Here is a 15,056-nt window from a genome sequence, read left to right as displayed (position 1 = left end):
GCAATTCACAAAATGAGATTCGCCTGGAGAGTGTAGTCCCATTCAGATATGTTGTATGTAAATTTAGTTTAATGAAGTGTTAATGTTGACATTTCACTCAACACCATAAGCAAGATCTGTCCCTATTCTGCGAAGGACTTCAGAATCATGAAATAACACGAGTTGGAAGGGATCTGTAAGGATCATAAAATGCAACTCCTGACTCCACAGATGCTAAAAAAGTTAACTGGTTTTTATGGTATCCTAATCTTAAACCACTTCGGAATCATTCTAATACTCTTTTTAATTTTTGCAAGTCTGTTTTTGGAGAAATGAATGATTTTGTGTCTTTAGTGCATTTATAAAAAAAGAATAATATGTAGAAAAACCAGACTTCTCCCTCCCTCCCCCCCACCCCCTTTTTTTTTCTGTGATCTTTTTTCCCAAATATTCAAATTTAAAATAATTCTGTCTTAGAGCTGCAAAGTATACATCTGTCCAAAATTCAAAAGCCTCAGCTCTAAAATGTTGTTATTTTGTGCATTTAGCACTTTGCTTTCGAGTTTGGAATTGCAGCAGAACCTTAGAGTAAAGCTGGCGTGAGACCTGGTTTTCTTTATATTGTTTTAGAAATGGCTCCTGATTTGCCTTCGTGCTTTGGAGGCAAAGCTGATCTGGCTGCCTTTTACGGTTTATCAGCCTCTCAGCACTAGGCTCGGTAGCACAGTGAGTGCCAATCAGTTGTAATTTGCTCAGATAACAGTGTTGCTATTGTTAGTGCTAACATTTCTGTTTGTTAAATTGGCAGTGCAGTAGCTGGCTGTAACAAATAATTTCATGCTGAAGAAACAAGTTGAGGAGGCTTGTCTGTACAGGATGTGTAGGATTCTCTATGAAGGTGGCAACTTAAAACCTCATCTCCAACATCACCTCTCCCTTTGGCTTAATAAGGGCCCTATTAAATATCCAGGGTTTTTCTGCACTGATGCATGCATGTACACCATGTGATATGGTGTAGTGTCAGTATGAAGGTCAGGCTCTAAAATGAACTCTCAAAATGATGTCTTGTTATTCCTCACATACCACCCACACCTTCTGGTTCAGGGGTTAGCAGCAGCACCATGTGCTCTGCTCTCTGCAGCCTGACCTTCCTCCTCTTCCTTTTCAGCATTCATCAGAATGGTAGCTTTGGTATCTCTCAGTTCTAGAAAAGTATTTCTATGCAAATGGTGAAGGGCCTGCAAGGCAGGAGGTGTGAGGAATGTCTGCAGCCCCTGGGTTTGCCCAGCTCAGATCTCAGGAGCTGAGGGGAGGCCTGATGGCGGCTGCAGCTCCTCACAGTGAGCGGAGGGGCAGCGCTGAGCTCTGCTCTGTGTGACAGCGACAGGGCCCGAGGGAACGGCATGGAGCTGTGCCAGGGGAGGGGAAAAGGTTCTTCATCAGAGGGCAGTGGGCATGGAACGGGCTGCACAGGGAAGCAGGCACAGCCCCGAGCTGACATAGCTCAGGGAACATTTGGACACCACTCTCAGACACAAGGTTTGGGTTTGGGTGGTCTGTGTGGAGCCAGGAGTTGGATTCATTGACTGTAGTGGTTCCCTGCCAGCTCACGGTATTCTGTGATTCTAAGTGTATCAGCTTCTATTTTAGAAAGGACTCTATTTTTCCTTACAGATTTTCAAAAGTTCTTTTGTGGCAGTGATCTGTAAAGCTGAAGATATACTTTGCAGTTGGAAAGCCCCTTATGACACAAGCAGTATCATCTTATGTAATGCATTTAAGCTGAAATGCTGTTTGCTTATAATTGTGTACTTGTGAAATGTCTGCCATGTACTGGCTATGATTTTGATTGTGAACAGAACACAGCCTTTGGCTGCAATTCATTCCCACTAATGTCTTTTAGGAATATTCATATTTTATTGTCCTATGCTGAGTAAACAGTAAGTCAGACAATGTGTATTTGTCCTCATTAAACACACTTATGTTTGCCCTATCTCAACTGATTATATTAAAGTATGAGACAAGACTGTGTACTCTTCCTGCTGCTTCTTCCACAGTGTTAAGTAGATCATGTTTCTATTTATCTGTGCTGCTATGCTTCTCTATCTCTGTGGCTAGTATTAAAGTGTGGCATGAATTCTTTATCCGTATAGTGTGATGGTAGCTTGCAAGTGATGAAAAGCAGTTTCCTTTATGCAAATATCCATCTTCGTTAATGCTGTCAGGCAGCAAGTGTGATATCCAGGGAATACAGGTCACTTTGTGGGTTACTGATAATGTAATCTAATTTCCAAAAATAAATTAAATGAATCTTCTTATCTGTAGCCATCATATGTACATAAGCTAAAGGGAAACAGTATGTCAGATACTATACATGAGAATTCAAAGGAAAAATCAGAGGAGAATTTGAAACGAAATCTTTTCTGATTAATTAGACTCATTAAAGAAGTATCGTGATTTGTTGCAGAGACCGTCACAGATTAAGTATCTTATCTAGGTTGAAGAACTGATATTTACTTCAAACGTTCCCTAAAGGTCTCGGTGAGCAATTCCTAAATGGCATTTTACAGCAGACCATTATGTATAGTAGTAGTTAACTTCATTTTTAAAATAAGCATTAAGAAAAGCTTATTAAAAAAAAAATAAAAAAATTAAAAAATTGTGTTAACAAATGCTACTCTTCTTTTCTCGTGGATGACTTTTTCTTCCCACATAAAATAAAGAAAATGTATGAAAAGGTAATTCTGTTTTTTAATAGGTGAGGTGCCACCACACAGACCGATATCTTCCCTAACTAATTTTTTTTTTTTAGCGTTAATGATGTGTTAAAGTTGAAAGGAGGTGAAATAGTTCTATTTGTAGGGAATGGTCACAGGAGATGTGAATCTTTTTAAAGATTCCAAGACATGTGAAAGGACCCCTTCTTCCACGTACTCAACCTTTCTATAGGCCTTTCCAATCAAAGTCTAGTCACTTTGATGGTTCTATTTCCAAAAGATCTATTTCTCCTATTGTTTTTGCTGGCCAGAATCTGAATTATGATGAACAGCCCAGTCTGCTTTTCTATAGCTTGCTCTCTGTGCTATCTTGTTCTCACGTCAGGCAGAGGTGGTGGTACCTCCAATGGCTTCTGTGTACTTGAGCAGCAACAGAAGTGCAGCTGAAGGCACTTCTGATTCTCCCCTTCATCTGCACACAGAAGAGCACCAATCAGGTCCTTCGTTCCTCATTTGTGTTTCTTAGATCACATGTGTGACCCCGTTCACACAGCCTCTCTATACATCTGCGGTTGCCCCAGTCATGTTGTACATATTTATATCTTCATCCAGCTGTGTGTGTTTATAGTTTGGTTCATAGAGTCTTGTGCGTATGGCTGAGCTGTTACTCCTTTAGTGTAATAGAAACAACAACGTTCTGCCTGCCAAACCAGGCAGAACAAAGCTCTTCAGACCTCTTGTACATTCTATATGTCATCCTAATTGCAGAAGAAATGCAACTGTTTGCTATAGATCCCATCTTTTTGTCTCAGTGAATTATTGAGGCTACCAATTTAATTGAGGGTCTCTTTTTATTCTTAAGGGCTTTACAACTGAGCCCACAGTAGGAAAACTTTGGGGCTAGTTTCTGCATATGAGGTGCAGAAGGGTCATAGGTGGGCATAAAGCTACTTTAAATGAAAAGTAATTAGTGTTCTTTGGTTTTATCTTTAATTTTTCTGATTGTTTTAATATGGAATTGTCAAAACAGAGAGCAAATTACATATTTCGTAGGTCAAATAGCAAGAACAGTGCTGGCATCACAGAAAGTTTTTCAGGTCCTGTCATTCTCATGCATCTTGTGTAAAACTTGTGATTATATCTTTATATCACTGACCTTCTGTGTTTTGTACTGGAGCAGGCTGTTGCTATGTCATATTACACTTCCTCTATTGTACGTCTTTTCCTGCCATTATAAGGTATGTCAGTGTTTTCTTCCTATGTGTGTTGAATGCCACATGTCCAGTAAGACATTGTTGGCTGCTTAAATAATTGGCAAATATATTACTCCACGTGCTGCTTCTCATTACAAACATATTATATCCTTCTGAACACAAGGACTGTGAAGTATTTCTTATATCTATGCTTACTAAACTTGTGAATTTTCTGGAGGGGTGCTTTGTGATCTTCACAGAAGAAATAACTCAGTCTTTTCTTTTGTCCTAGTTTAGACTTGGATCTCTGAAGCTGCAAAAGGTGTCATGTCCAGCTGATGTGGTTAAAGAGCTGATTGGCTATTGTCTGGACTGCTTAGGAGGACTCCAGGTGAAAAACAAGCACCTGCAAAAAGAAAATGAGAGGCTTTTCTGTGATTTGAGTGATGTTGAGAAAAGGTAAGTTCAGAAGGGTATTCACAAGTCATTCTGGAGAAAATCACACACATATTCAGAGTGTTCAGAGGGTGATGAGGCCCTGGATACCTGCCCAGAAAAGCTATGGATGATGAGCCCTTGGAAGCGATCAAGGCTGGGTTGAGTGGGGTCCTGGGCAGCCTCATCTGGTGGGAGGCAACCTGCCCATGGCAGGAAGGTTGGAACTGAATGGTCATTGAGGTCTGCTACAACCTAGGCTATTCTACAATCAATGCAGACTTTGCTGATGGATACATTTGAAGTCATATAATGTGAAATGTACACTGTATTTTTTTTTTTTTTTTTTAATTGAGGAGAGTTCTGCACTTAAATATTTGCAGCATATGTGATCTTCTTCCTTTGTCAAAGATAAAACTGATATCCCAGGCCTTGCATTAAAGCTGTTTTTAACCTTATGTAGTGAAAAACAAATCACCCCTTTTTTGCAGAATCCTTTCCACTCTTCAGCGAGCTGGTATTTTTCTTTCCCTTCTATAACCCTTATGACTAGCACTTTGAATCATTTTTGACTGGTAAGTAAGTTGCTGTTGCTTTAATCTTTCCTTTGTCAGCAACCAGAATAGAAAATGAGGATGCTGTTATAGGAAAGAGGATCATGTGGCGTATTTCATTAACTACCATTTCATTTATGGTTTGAATTGCCTGGTACTGCACACTGCACTGAAGTCATCTATGCTTACTTTAGCTAGTATAAGGTGGTTAGCATGTATAAGTCAGTGATTTATCTTGGCTTTCTGTAGCTTTATCTGAAGAACCATGTTTAGGAAGAGCGATGAAAGCATGTAGCTAATTGGTGTTAATTTATCTTGAAAAGCAGAGCTAGCTTTTGGAAAGAGTTAGTTTTGTTTCTCTCTCATTAAAGTGAGTAACAGTTTTTCCTGACAATCTCCCTAACAAGCATGCTGCCTTCCTAAATAGTGTTTTATTGCCTAACAGTGTATTGAACAATGGTGTATTGTATAACCAGTATGCAGCACTGTGTTACACACTAATGTGTAGTAGGCATTACTGCTTATGTCAATTTCCATGGTGGTGTACCACTTTTAAAGAGTAACCCCAAAGAAAGATTCATAGTTTCCCGACAACCTTCGGTCTGTAAAGCAATGTATTCAAGACTTTGAAAAGTGTTGTTTTTTCTCTAGTGTGTTTATATTTTGATAGTAAAAACACGATTTTTCAAAATAAATACTGTTGTGCCATCATCAGACTTTGATCATGCCCCCTAAATAGAGTATAAATAAAGTATAATAATTTTCATCTAAGCTTTAGATTTTTCTCTTCTCTTTTTCTTGCCTAAGCTATTTAATGCAGCCACATTGCTATTTTGGCCTCCTTTGCTGGGCCAGGTTGCTGAAAGTTTAGTGGAGCTGAACAAAAGCTTTGTCTGCGGTTGTTCACTAGAGAGCATTTCAAGTTTCATGTTCTGTATCACGTTTGTGGTTGAGAAGTAAAAAGTAAAACCAAGTATGAAGCATATGGAGGAAGAATAGCTCTCCCTCTTTTACATGAAACTAAGGCAAATCAGCTCAAATTCAACACTTCTCGCTCACTTCAGGACATTATTAGGATCAAAACAGAGTGCAGACTTGCAAGGTTTTTTTTGTTCAGTTTGGGTGGAATAATAAGCAAGGAGAACTAAATGGAATAATTCAGTCACCTCTTTTCCATTTTCCTGCTCTAATTTTCTGCCAGTCATTAAAGTTTAATGAGCTCAGCAGCTTTAAAAATCCTTATCCTCTGGTGTTCCTGGTGCTCCTGAAAGCTCTTTCTGCGTTCCGTAGCCTCAATAAAATGAGTAACAAGTTTCATTCAAGAAGTTACACCTGCTTCGTGAGCAGTCTGTAGACTAAATTCCAACCCTTGTCTGCTGTTGGCAATTGCCTGAATGTACAGGGCTGCTCCGAAAGTAATGCTTCCTATTTCATGAGGTTGGCCTATGATATCAGAAGCAGACATTGGGGCTATGGCAGTAGAGACTGAACCTTTCCCCCAATATTTTTCTATATTTACTTCCATGTGATAGATGGCAGCAGAGGGGGAGTCTTTGACAAGGTGGTATCTGACATAGAATTGCAGTTGAAGCAAAGGGGTGTCGTTGAATTCTTCCACATGGAAAAAAAATGGCACCAAATAACATTCACTGATGTTTGCTGAATGTTGATGGAGACCACAGAGTGGATGTGAGCACAGTGAGATGATGGCTGGTGCATTTCAGCAGTGGGGACAAAAGTGAGTCACCTTCACTGGTGCAGATTGTTTCAATCATAGCATGCAGGCTCTTGTTCATTGCTAGTGAAAAATGCACAGCTAATGGTGGTGACTTTGTTGACAAATAGTTTATTGTAGCTGAGAATTTCCTCATGAAGTGGTGTTGTGCACTTTGTATCTTTTGTTATTTCCACGGAAATAAATATGAAGCATTATTTTCAGAATGACCTATGTATATGAGATAATCAGCTCTATCTGTATATATATGTAATCTATATGTTGTCAGCAGTTTTCTGACATGCCTAAGAATGGACATGACAATTCTGTCACACCTCAGAGATGGATAAGTTGAATTATCAAAGCAGAATAGCCATAGCTTTTATTTCATGTAGATAATTAAGGTAATAAATATAAAACAGTAATAATCTTTAAGAAAATAATTTGTTGGCAAATAAAGCAAAAGTTAGATATTTGTATGTGGTATTTATTTTTTATCAAGCGTCTAAAATTAGGGTAGACAAACAAAGATCAAAATAGCTGCGGATTGATGTTGTGGTCAGCTATAGTGACAATATGTTTAAATCACAAACAACTTATAAAAATGCAGGTTAGGTAGCTTGGCACTTGAAATTGGCTCTTCAGAAAGAGCTCATTGAAATTCCATACCAACACCAATGCTGGGGGAAGGGAGGTGTGAATCTGAAGTGTAGTATAAAGTACAGTAATTATTTTAAAGCACAAAGGACAGGGATAGATAGGTAGCACATTTCTAGTTTTTGAGTGTGGAAAATGCATAAATGTCAGCAAGCTGCATAGTTCACATTAAATTTTGTGAAGCATGTATGATCTCTATATTTAGGCAGCACAGAAGGACTGGACAAGTACATTATTTTCTGAATTACTTATCATAACCATTCTTAATACTAGCTGTTTTGTGTAGCATGTGCAATTTTACAGATGAAAATCAACTTGTATGTCTAGCTCACTAAAGGTATTGTATAAAAGACAGATCTTAAAAGCAGAAAATATGAAGCACATGCAAATAAGAGTTGTCCCATTCTATCCATTAAATGCTGTTTATTTTCATTATACTTGAAAATTGTCTTTGAGATCAGTAGCTTTTTTTTTTGTCCTGGAGAGATTGTAATTTGGTGAGACAAATCACGCACAGGCACGAGCATGTGATAAATTGGAGTGAAAGATTGTGTTTGTAACTGATGAGGTACTGGAATGAAACCCAGCCAGCTTTGCTTAGTGGTACATAATTCAGGTAATGCATGCCTGAGTGAATCCTGAAGGCTGTACCAAGCTGCAGCCTGAGCCATCCCCTTAAATGCAATCATGATGCAATCAGTGATACTCTGTTCTAGCAGCAGAAGACTGCTACATTTTTAGCTATTTCGTGCCCTATAATGTTATTAATTAAAGCCAATGACTTGCACGTTTAGCATTACCGTGAAACTATATCACATTCACCCTTTAGTTAATGCTACGCCAGTTGAATTTCTATATGTGAGGAATATACATATGCATGAATTCCTTTAAACAATTAAAATAAAATGAAAAAATATGTTTACATCAATGAATATATTAATGCATAATTAAATAATGGTATTCTACAAGTTGACTTTACCTACTGTGTCCTTCTCTCAGGAACACTTAATATCCTCTTATATGCATACACTATGTGAGTATTTTAGGATACCTTTATTTTATTCCAAAGCACCAAGATGCTGGCTACTTTTGCAATAGATTCTGTGCTTCTTATGGTCCAGGCAGTATCAGCCACACTCCATTAAGGGTCTGCAGTTACATGGATTTTCATCAAAAGATATCTTTGCAGGATTCAAGGGACTTCATTGGAATTGCATTATCTGGTGCCTTTTTGGCCAAGCAATGGAAATGTCTTAATGTGGCAGTTTAAATCAACCTCAGTTGCTCTGCCATTGACCAGTTCACGATGAAAATGAAGGAACAGCAGTAAACACTTTCTTTACTTAAATTGTTTCGTGGGGGAGAGGGGAGTTTTCTAAAGGTCTTGATTTTAATATCCATATTTAACAGGGGGAAAAAAAAAAAAAAAAAAAAAAAAGCCTTTCCATTTTTTATGTATATGGACATAATTATTTTCAAGCACATAAATGACAATTTGCCCTATTGCTGCTTTTTAAAAATTATTTATTATTATTTATTTATTTATTTATTTTCTGTAATGTCTGAAAGCTGCTTGTAAGTGTGAGTCAATCCCTGTCCTTACCCTTTTCCTTTTGTGAGTTAGTCAAGGCATGCCTGGTCCCTGTATTTTGGTTTATGGTTCTTTGTACTTTGATATTATGTCTGTTTGTTCACCACTAAACAGTTAACTTTCCTTTAATAGGTGGAAAGCCTCCTGATACTTGATTAGTACGTATGATCTTTCATTTAGGAATTATTGAACCGATCTATATGGTAATGATGTTCTGTTATTTGCATTTAAATTAGATGAATTATTTATCAAGTATGTCCCTAAAGCATTGCACTGTAGGCTTAATACTTGATGAGATTATTTTCTGTTGTCTTTCTTCTTACATCATGTATGGTTTTGATCTACGAATGAAATAATCAGAATTTATATAGCAAGTATGCTGAAGTTACTTATCTTATAAATTAATATTTTTAAAATCTGTTATGCATATGTGTTTAATTCTAAAAAAAGCCTTCTGAACATTTTTCACCATATCCGCATAGGCTAGTGCAAGGGATGCTGTTTATAAGTTATTGCTATTTGAAGGAATACAAGTAGTTGTCTTAATCAGCAAGATCATCAAGATGTTTACTTGTTGCCATCTACTACTGAAGTATTTGGGTTTCAACTCCAGGACTAAAAAATTATAAAATACTAGAATAACTAAATGAGGACATTTACAAGTCCCTTTCTTCAGTGTTCTCGTGCTTATTTATATTCCAGTTTTGCCTTTCCTATATCTGAGTATACAGATGTATGTATATACACATTCTTAATTTTAATAAACATCATTTTGTTGAAATCCAGCTACCTACACATTAAACTTTTAAAAACACACACAAAAATATTTTTTTTTGCTCTGAAAATTATTGACATCTTTAAAACCATTTTCACATAATTTAATCCTAACAAGTAATTCTGGCTGGTTCAGAAAAGTGGTGGCTGTCAGTGCTCACAATATCTCAGTTGCGTGTCTCTTAGAAACGGTGTCCACCACACTAGAGCTTTTAGGTTTTTTGCCTTTGGATGAATAGGAAGATTACTGGTGCCATTAGGTGTTGCTCCAAAGCCCTGCTGAGATTCTGCATACCACTGTTCAGCAGGGCAAGGCATGCTCATCTGCTGATGGAAAACTATTGAATCGACTTCTGTATCAGCCACATCTGCCACTAGGAATGAGTTCAGTATCTGCATGAATGGCCTGGATTGTACACTGGGCACCTTGGCCTGACTCTGTGTTCTGTTTCTTATTTTTTGTTTTGTTTTGTTTTGTGGGAATTTTGAAGTGCATTTCAAGTATGTAGGCCAGATTTGGTGCCTGTCAAGATTAAACGTATCTATTTGTAATCTCATTATGTGTATCCTGCTAAGCTGTGCCCACTCCGGCGAATTCAGTACTGAAATGAAAGAGCAGTTGTGCCTACTTAACTTTGAGTTGTCTGAGAGATGTGTGTAAAAATCTATTAAATATATATATATAAATATATATATATATATAATTTTTTCCTGTTTAAAATGTTCTTCCAATAGTTACGTTCATTGCACATTTCTGTGAAAGAAGCTGCTTCAGGCCTGTTTCAGTTGAAAGATGCTGGACTAGTTATGCAGTGTGTATTATGGAAATTCCTGTAGTAGGAAGGCTGTCTTCTATACTGAATTTTCTTCCAAAAAACACACAAATTTTTAAAAAAGAAATGATGTGTGAAGTAAGCCAGAGTTAATTTTGTCTTGTAGGCTGGAAAAATGTGTAGAAGCTAAAGAAGAGCTAGAGGCAGATCTTTATCATCGGTTTGTTTTGGTGCTGAATGAAAAGAAGACGAAGATAAGAAACTTGCAGAAGCTGTTGAAGGAAGCTAAAGAATTTGCAGTGGATGCTCAATGTGCAAGGTATCTCCTGATTTCCCCGAGACACTTGGTATCTCATCTGGCACATATTTTGGCTGATTTTCTGTTACTTTAGCCGTAGCATTGAGTGACAGTTCTTTCTGGCAAAGTTCTTGGTTATCCAAAACAGCTATGTTACTTGTGAAAGCAGAGGATTCTTTGGAGAGTCATTGCAAATAGCAACATACTGTTTTGGGCTCTGTACCCAATAAATAAATATTACTTGAATCTCCCCTCTACAGTATTCCATTAGGATGCAGTTAATTTTTCCAGACATTGTGCCATTTCTATAGTGGAATTTTTGTATACTTTCTTCTCCAATTCTTTGATTCATTTTCTCCTTTGGGAAACAAAAATATCTAAATCTGAATGTTTTTATTTGCTTTTAATTTTAAAAGTAGACTTAGAAGCTGAATTTTTCTAACGCTGCATCACGCTTCTATTTGTTTACCATTTTTATGTAGCTTTGTTTTATAACTGCTATTTTAATCAGTACTTCTACCTGATTGTTCTCGGTGTATTAAGCATAACTCTGGGGACTCCATGTTGATTTGTATCAGCTTGCATTGTCTCTAAGACAGTACAGAAATAATTATAATTTTTCTCAGGGATAGTAGAAGGAAATATGAGCTTTTTTTCTGTTTCTTCTCTTTCTAGGGACAGTGTAGCTACAACACAGATGGCAACAGAGAAAGAAAATGAATATGATGGCAGCACTGAGGAGGAAAGTGAAAATTTAATACAGTCCTCATTACCATCAGGTAAGGCAGAATGTACTGTCTTTGGGGAATATAATGGGCAGGACAATCACTTTACAAGAATAAACCTTAATGAAGACAAAATACTACCTGACAAGCTGTTCAGTGACAAGCCAACCTGTAAGCCTTAAAAATATCTCTCTTTAAGCAGAGTATAATACTGGCATATTCAGATTGAAGAGAGGAAGTTTAAATGCATATTGCATGAGTGAAAGTGCTGTCTTTTCTTCCAAAATGACAAATTGCATACTTTGCAGAACTAATTGTAGTCTAATAGTACCTCAACTATCAACAGTTCCTTTTTAAGTTCTAGGAATCTTGAAGCATATCCCATAACTGCTAAAATGTAAAATGAAGTTCTTGACAGTTTCAGCAGTGTTTAAAAAGGGGAAAGCAAAGGGGCTTAACTGCAACCAGATAAATAAATAAATAAAAGCTCTGCACACATTTTGCATAATAAAATGGAATAAAAATGTATTTATAACAGAACTAATCTTAACTTCCCTATGAATTTTTGTACTTGTGAAGGTGCTCATAAAATTCAGTTTGACTGAGTTTTCTAGTATTGGTAGTGTATGGGACATAGCAGTAGCCCGTTCTGCAGTATAAGATATTTAGCAGTGAGTCATAAGATACTTTTTGCAAAACAGAGGGAACAGAAATAAAAGCTCATATTTCCCTCTACTATCCCTGAGAAAAATTATAATTATTTCTGCACTGTCTTAGAGACAATGCAGGCTGATACAGCTCAACATGGAGTCTCCAGGGTTATGCCTAATATGCCCAGAAGGACAGACTGAAATATCAGATATTTAAAAAGTTGTTTAAAAAAAAAAAAAAGTGTTTTGTGTTGTCTTTGAGAGATATGGTCCTTTGATTATGTCTAAAGAATTCTTTCAACTGCAAGATTTGAGCATAAAGATTAAAATATCTTTTTGGTACTACAGTCAATTTTTTCATGGCAAAAGCACTTGTAAATCTTAGGTCAGATGGTACTCCTTGTGTACCCAGCCTTCTCTTTTTGTGAGTGCATATGAGAGCCACACTTCTACCCCCATGCAGTAGTACCTGAAAAGCAGACGTCTTCAATAACTACATTTTATTTCAACTTAGGGAGAAAAAAATAGTTGTGGCATAACTTATCTCCATTCTCCTATAAACTAGGTGATACATGAAAAGAGCTGTGAAATCATTTTAAAATTAACCAGTTAGAATATAATCAATTGTAAAGTTTAAAAACCTGGCTGTGTCTTAGTTTCTGGTACATTTTTAATGGAATGTTTGGAACACTGAGGGGATTCCCGGTGATTTAGTAAAGAAGTTGCCAATATTGACCCAAAGGAAAGGTAAATTAAATTATATATTCAATTATAGGTATATGACTCAGATGTTGATCTGAGGCAAATGTCAGAGAAGGTCTTAATGAAGAAAAATATCAAGAAGAATAATAAGAAAGGTTAGTTTCAATCCTTGCGCAGGTGCAGAAACTGATGAATGCAGGCTAGATACTTGTGTGTTGTGTAATGAGATTACCAACAGGGTGAAGAAGATAAAATGAGAAAATAATAGATTTTGACTTCTATAAGACATCATTCCACACCGCATTTTGTTCAAGTAACTGGAATGTGGAAATTAACCAAATATATGGCATATAGATTCTCAAGCAAGGTAATATGTCTTTCTGAAAATACAAATGGAAAATTATCATTCTTGAATCTGTACACTGTGAAGTTGGAGATAATTTATATCAACCAATTCGCATTTGTGAAACACTGCCTGTAACCGTACTGCATGTACTCCTAACACAGTTTAATGCAATGATTTCCAGAGCTTTGATAGATATCTTTTGCTTGAGAAGACTAGCAGTGTCTCAAGTTTTGCTTGGTCCAGTCCCTTTTACTACATAAAGATCAGTACATCTGAGTATTGTCACTTTACCTTCCCCTTCTTGTCCAACAAGATCCATAGAGCTTGTTGGACAACTTTTGCATCCTGCTTCATATTGCACCCATTTTGGGACTGCAGCAGGGCTGTATCTGACCTCACAGCTTAAAACTTGACCACAATAGTTCATCTGGTCTCTGCCTGACCTGCTACAGTTTTGTGTCTTCCCACTTCTACCTGCTAGTAGAAGCTACTTTGGGAAATAAAGAATGTGTAGTCAGTGATTCAAAAATGTAAAATATAGGTGAAATGTGTGATTTCTGAGTAAAGACATTACATTGCACCTTGACCCAGGAGCATATTTGAGCATCCAGACTTAAAATGTTAGCAAATTGGGGACAGTAACATAGTGATGATATTGAAGGGACTGGCAAATGATTTATGTAAAATACTAGGATGAATTTTAAGCAGCCATTGCAGTCATGTTCTAAAAGAAACTACAATTGAGATATTGTGATAGTAGATGGTCTTTCCATCCAGCTATTATTATTTAACTTGACTAACTGCAACTTGACACTTTCTCTGAATGTACTCAAGACCTGTCTGGACACCTTCTTGTAACCTACTTTAGGGGGTAGATTGGACTTGATCTCCAGAGATCCCTTCCAGTCACTAAGATTCTGTGATATATGTTAAATAGTTGAATTGCATAAGAAAACCTCCATATGTCATCTACGTAAAGACGCTTACTCATGCATGAACTTTCATCCAGGCTGCCAGATAAGTTTTCAACTTCTTTGCATCAGCAGGTTGCATTTTTCTGTTTAGCTTTGCAGAAATTTTCTGTAAGGACCTTTTTCCTACAATAAGGACCAGTCTGTAAATAAAATTTACTTAAAAATTTAGATGTTTGACACTTACATTAGTAATGTTAGTAGGTATGATATATGGTTTGTTTATTGATGGCAGTCTACTTCATGACATAAATCTAAAATCAACTGAAATATGCTATTGTTTCAAATCTACATACTGATGCTGTTAATGCTTTGTACTCTAGATGAACAAATTTAAATTGGATTACAAGGTATTGGTAAATAAAGCACCTAGCAAAACGTAGATATTTTTAAGAAGTGCAAAGTTTACAAGTGATACTGTGTGTTTTTCTGTTCAACAGCTTTGTTCTCCAGTCAGTATGCATGAGGTACATTTGTTCATTTGGTGCATATGTTAATATTGTGAATACAAGACTGAAAAACACGCTCAGCTCACATGCTCACTGAAGTTTAGTCAGTTCTTAAGCAGCAGCTAGAAAATGGTGTGCCAAGTCCTTTCTAATGTCTGTGAACTTTTGTTGGAGAGACCTTCTCCTCTGGAAGGAGGACAGGAAGGAAATTCTGCTGTTGGGGAGTTCTTCAGAAATGGGGACATTTGAATGTTTCCTGGGGCTGGGTAGAGGTTGTTTTCATTTTGCTTTCTAAAGTTTGGTAAGATAAGAACTGAGCCATGGAAAACTGAGATGCAGTTGTTGCTTTGATTGTTAGCACTTCAGCAAAGTTCCAGTAACTTCATAGGTGTCTCCCATTTGGGACTAGTGGTGTGTTCTTTAGCGCCATCTCATTTGTTTTGCTCCTCCCCCACATGCTGCTTCCAGGCTTGTACTTCAGCTCCTTAATCAAAGGCCTGATATTTTGTTTAGCTTGACAAGTGTCTG

At 37.0% G+C, this 15,056-nt stretch overlaps 1 protein-coding gene across 2 annotated transcripts in view; it reads left to right on the top strand.

Moving 5' to 3' along the window:
* The window catches only part of XRCC4 (X-ray repair cross complementing 4), a 162,359-nt gene that overhangs the window by 65,429 nt on the left and 81,874 nt on the right, over positions 1 to 15,056 (top strand). For both annotated transcript variants that reach the window (XM_085528782.1, XM_085528783.1), the window contains exons 4-6: positions 4,182 to 4,348; positions 10,554 to 10,706; positions 11,361 to 11,464. In XM_085528782.1, the coding sequence (XP_085384908.1) occupies positions 4,182 to 4,348; positions 10,554 to 10,706; positions 11,361 to 11,464 (424 nt within the window). The remainder of the gene's footprint in view (positions 1 to 4,181; positions 4,349 to 10,553; positions 10,707 to 11,360; positions 11,465 to 15,056) is intronic.

This window comes from Coturnix japonica, chromosome Z (assembly GCF_054131305.1).
Source record: "Coturnix japonica strain WE chromosome Z, WE-NBRP24, whole genome shotgun sequence".
Lineage (NCBI taxonomy): Eukaryota > Metazoa > Chordata > Aves > Galliformes > Phasianidae > Coturnix > Coturnix japonica.
This window is presented reverse-complemented; position numbering and strand designations above follow the sequence as displayed.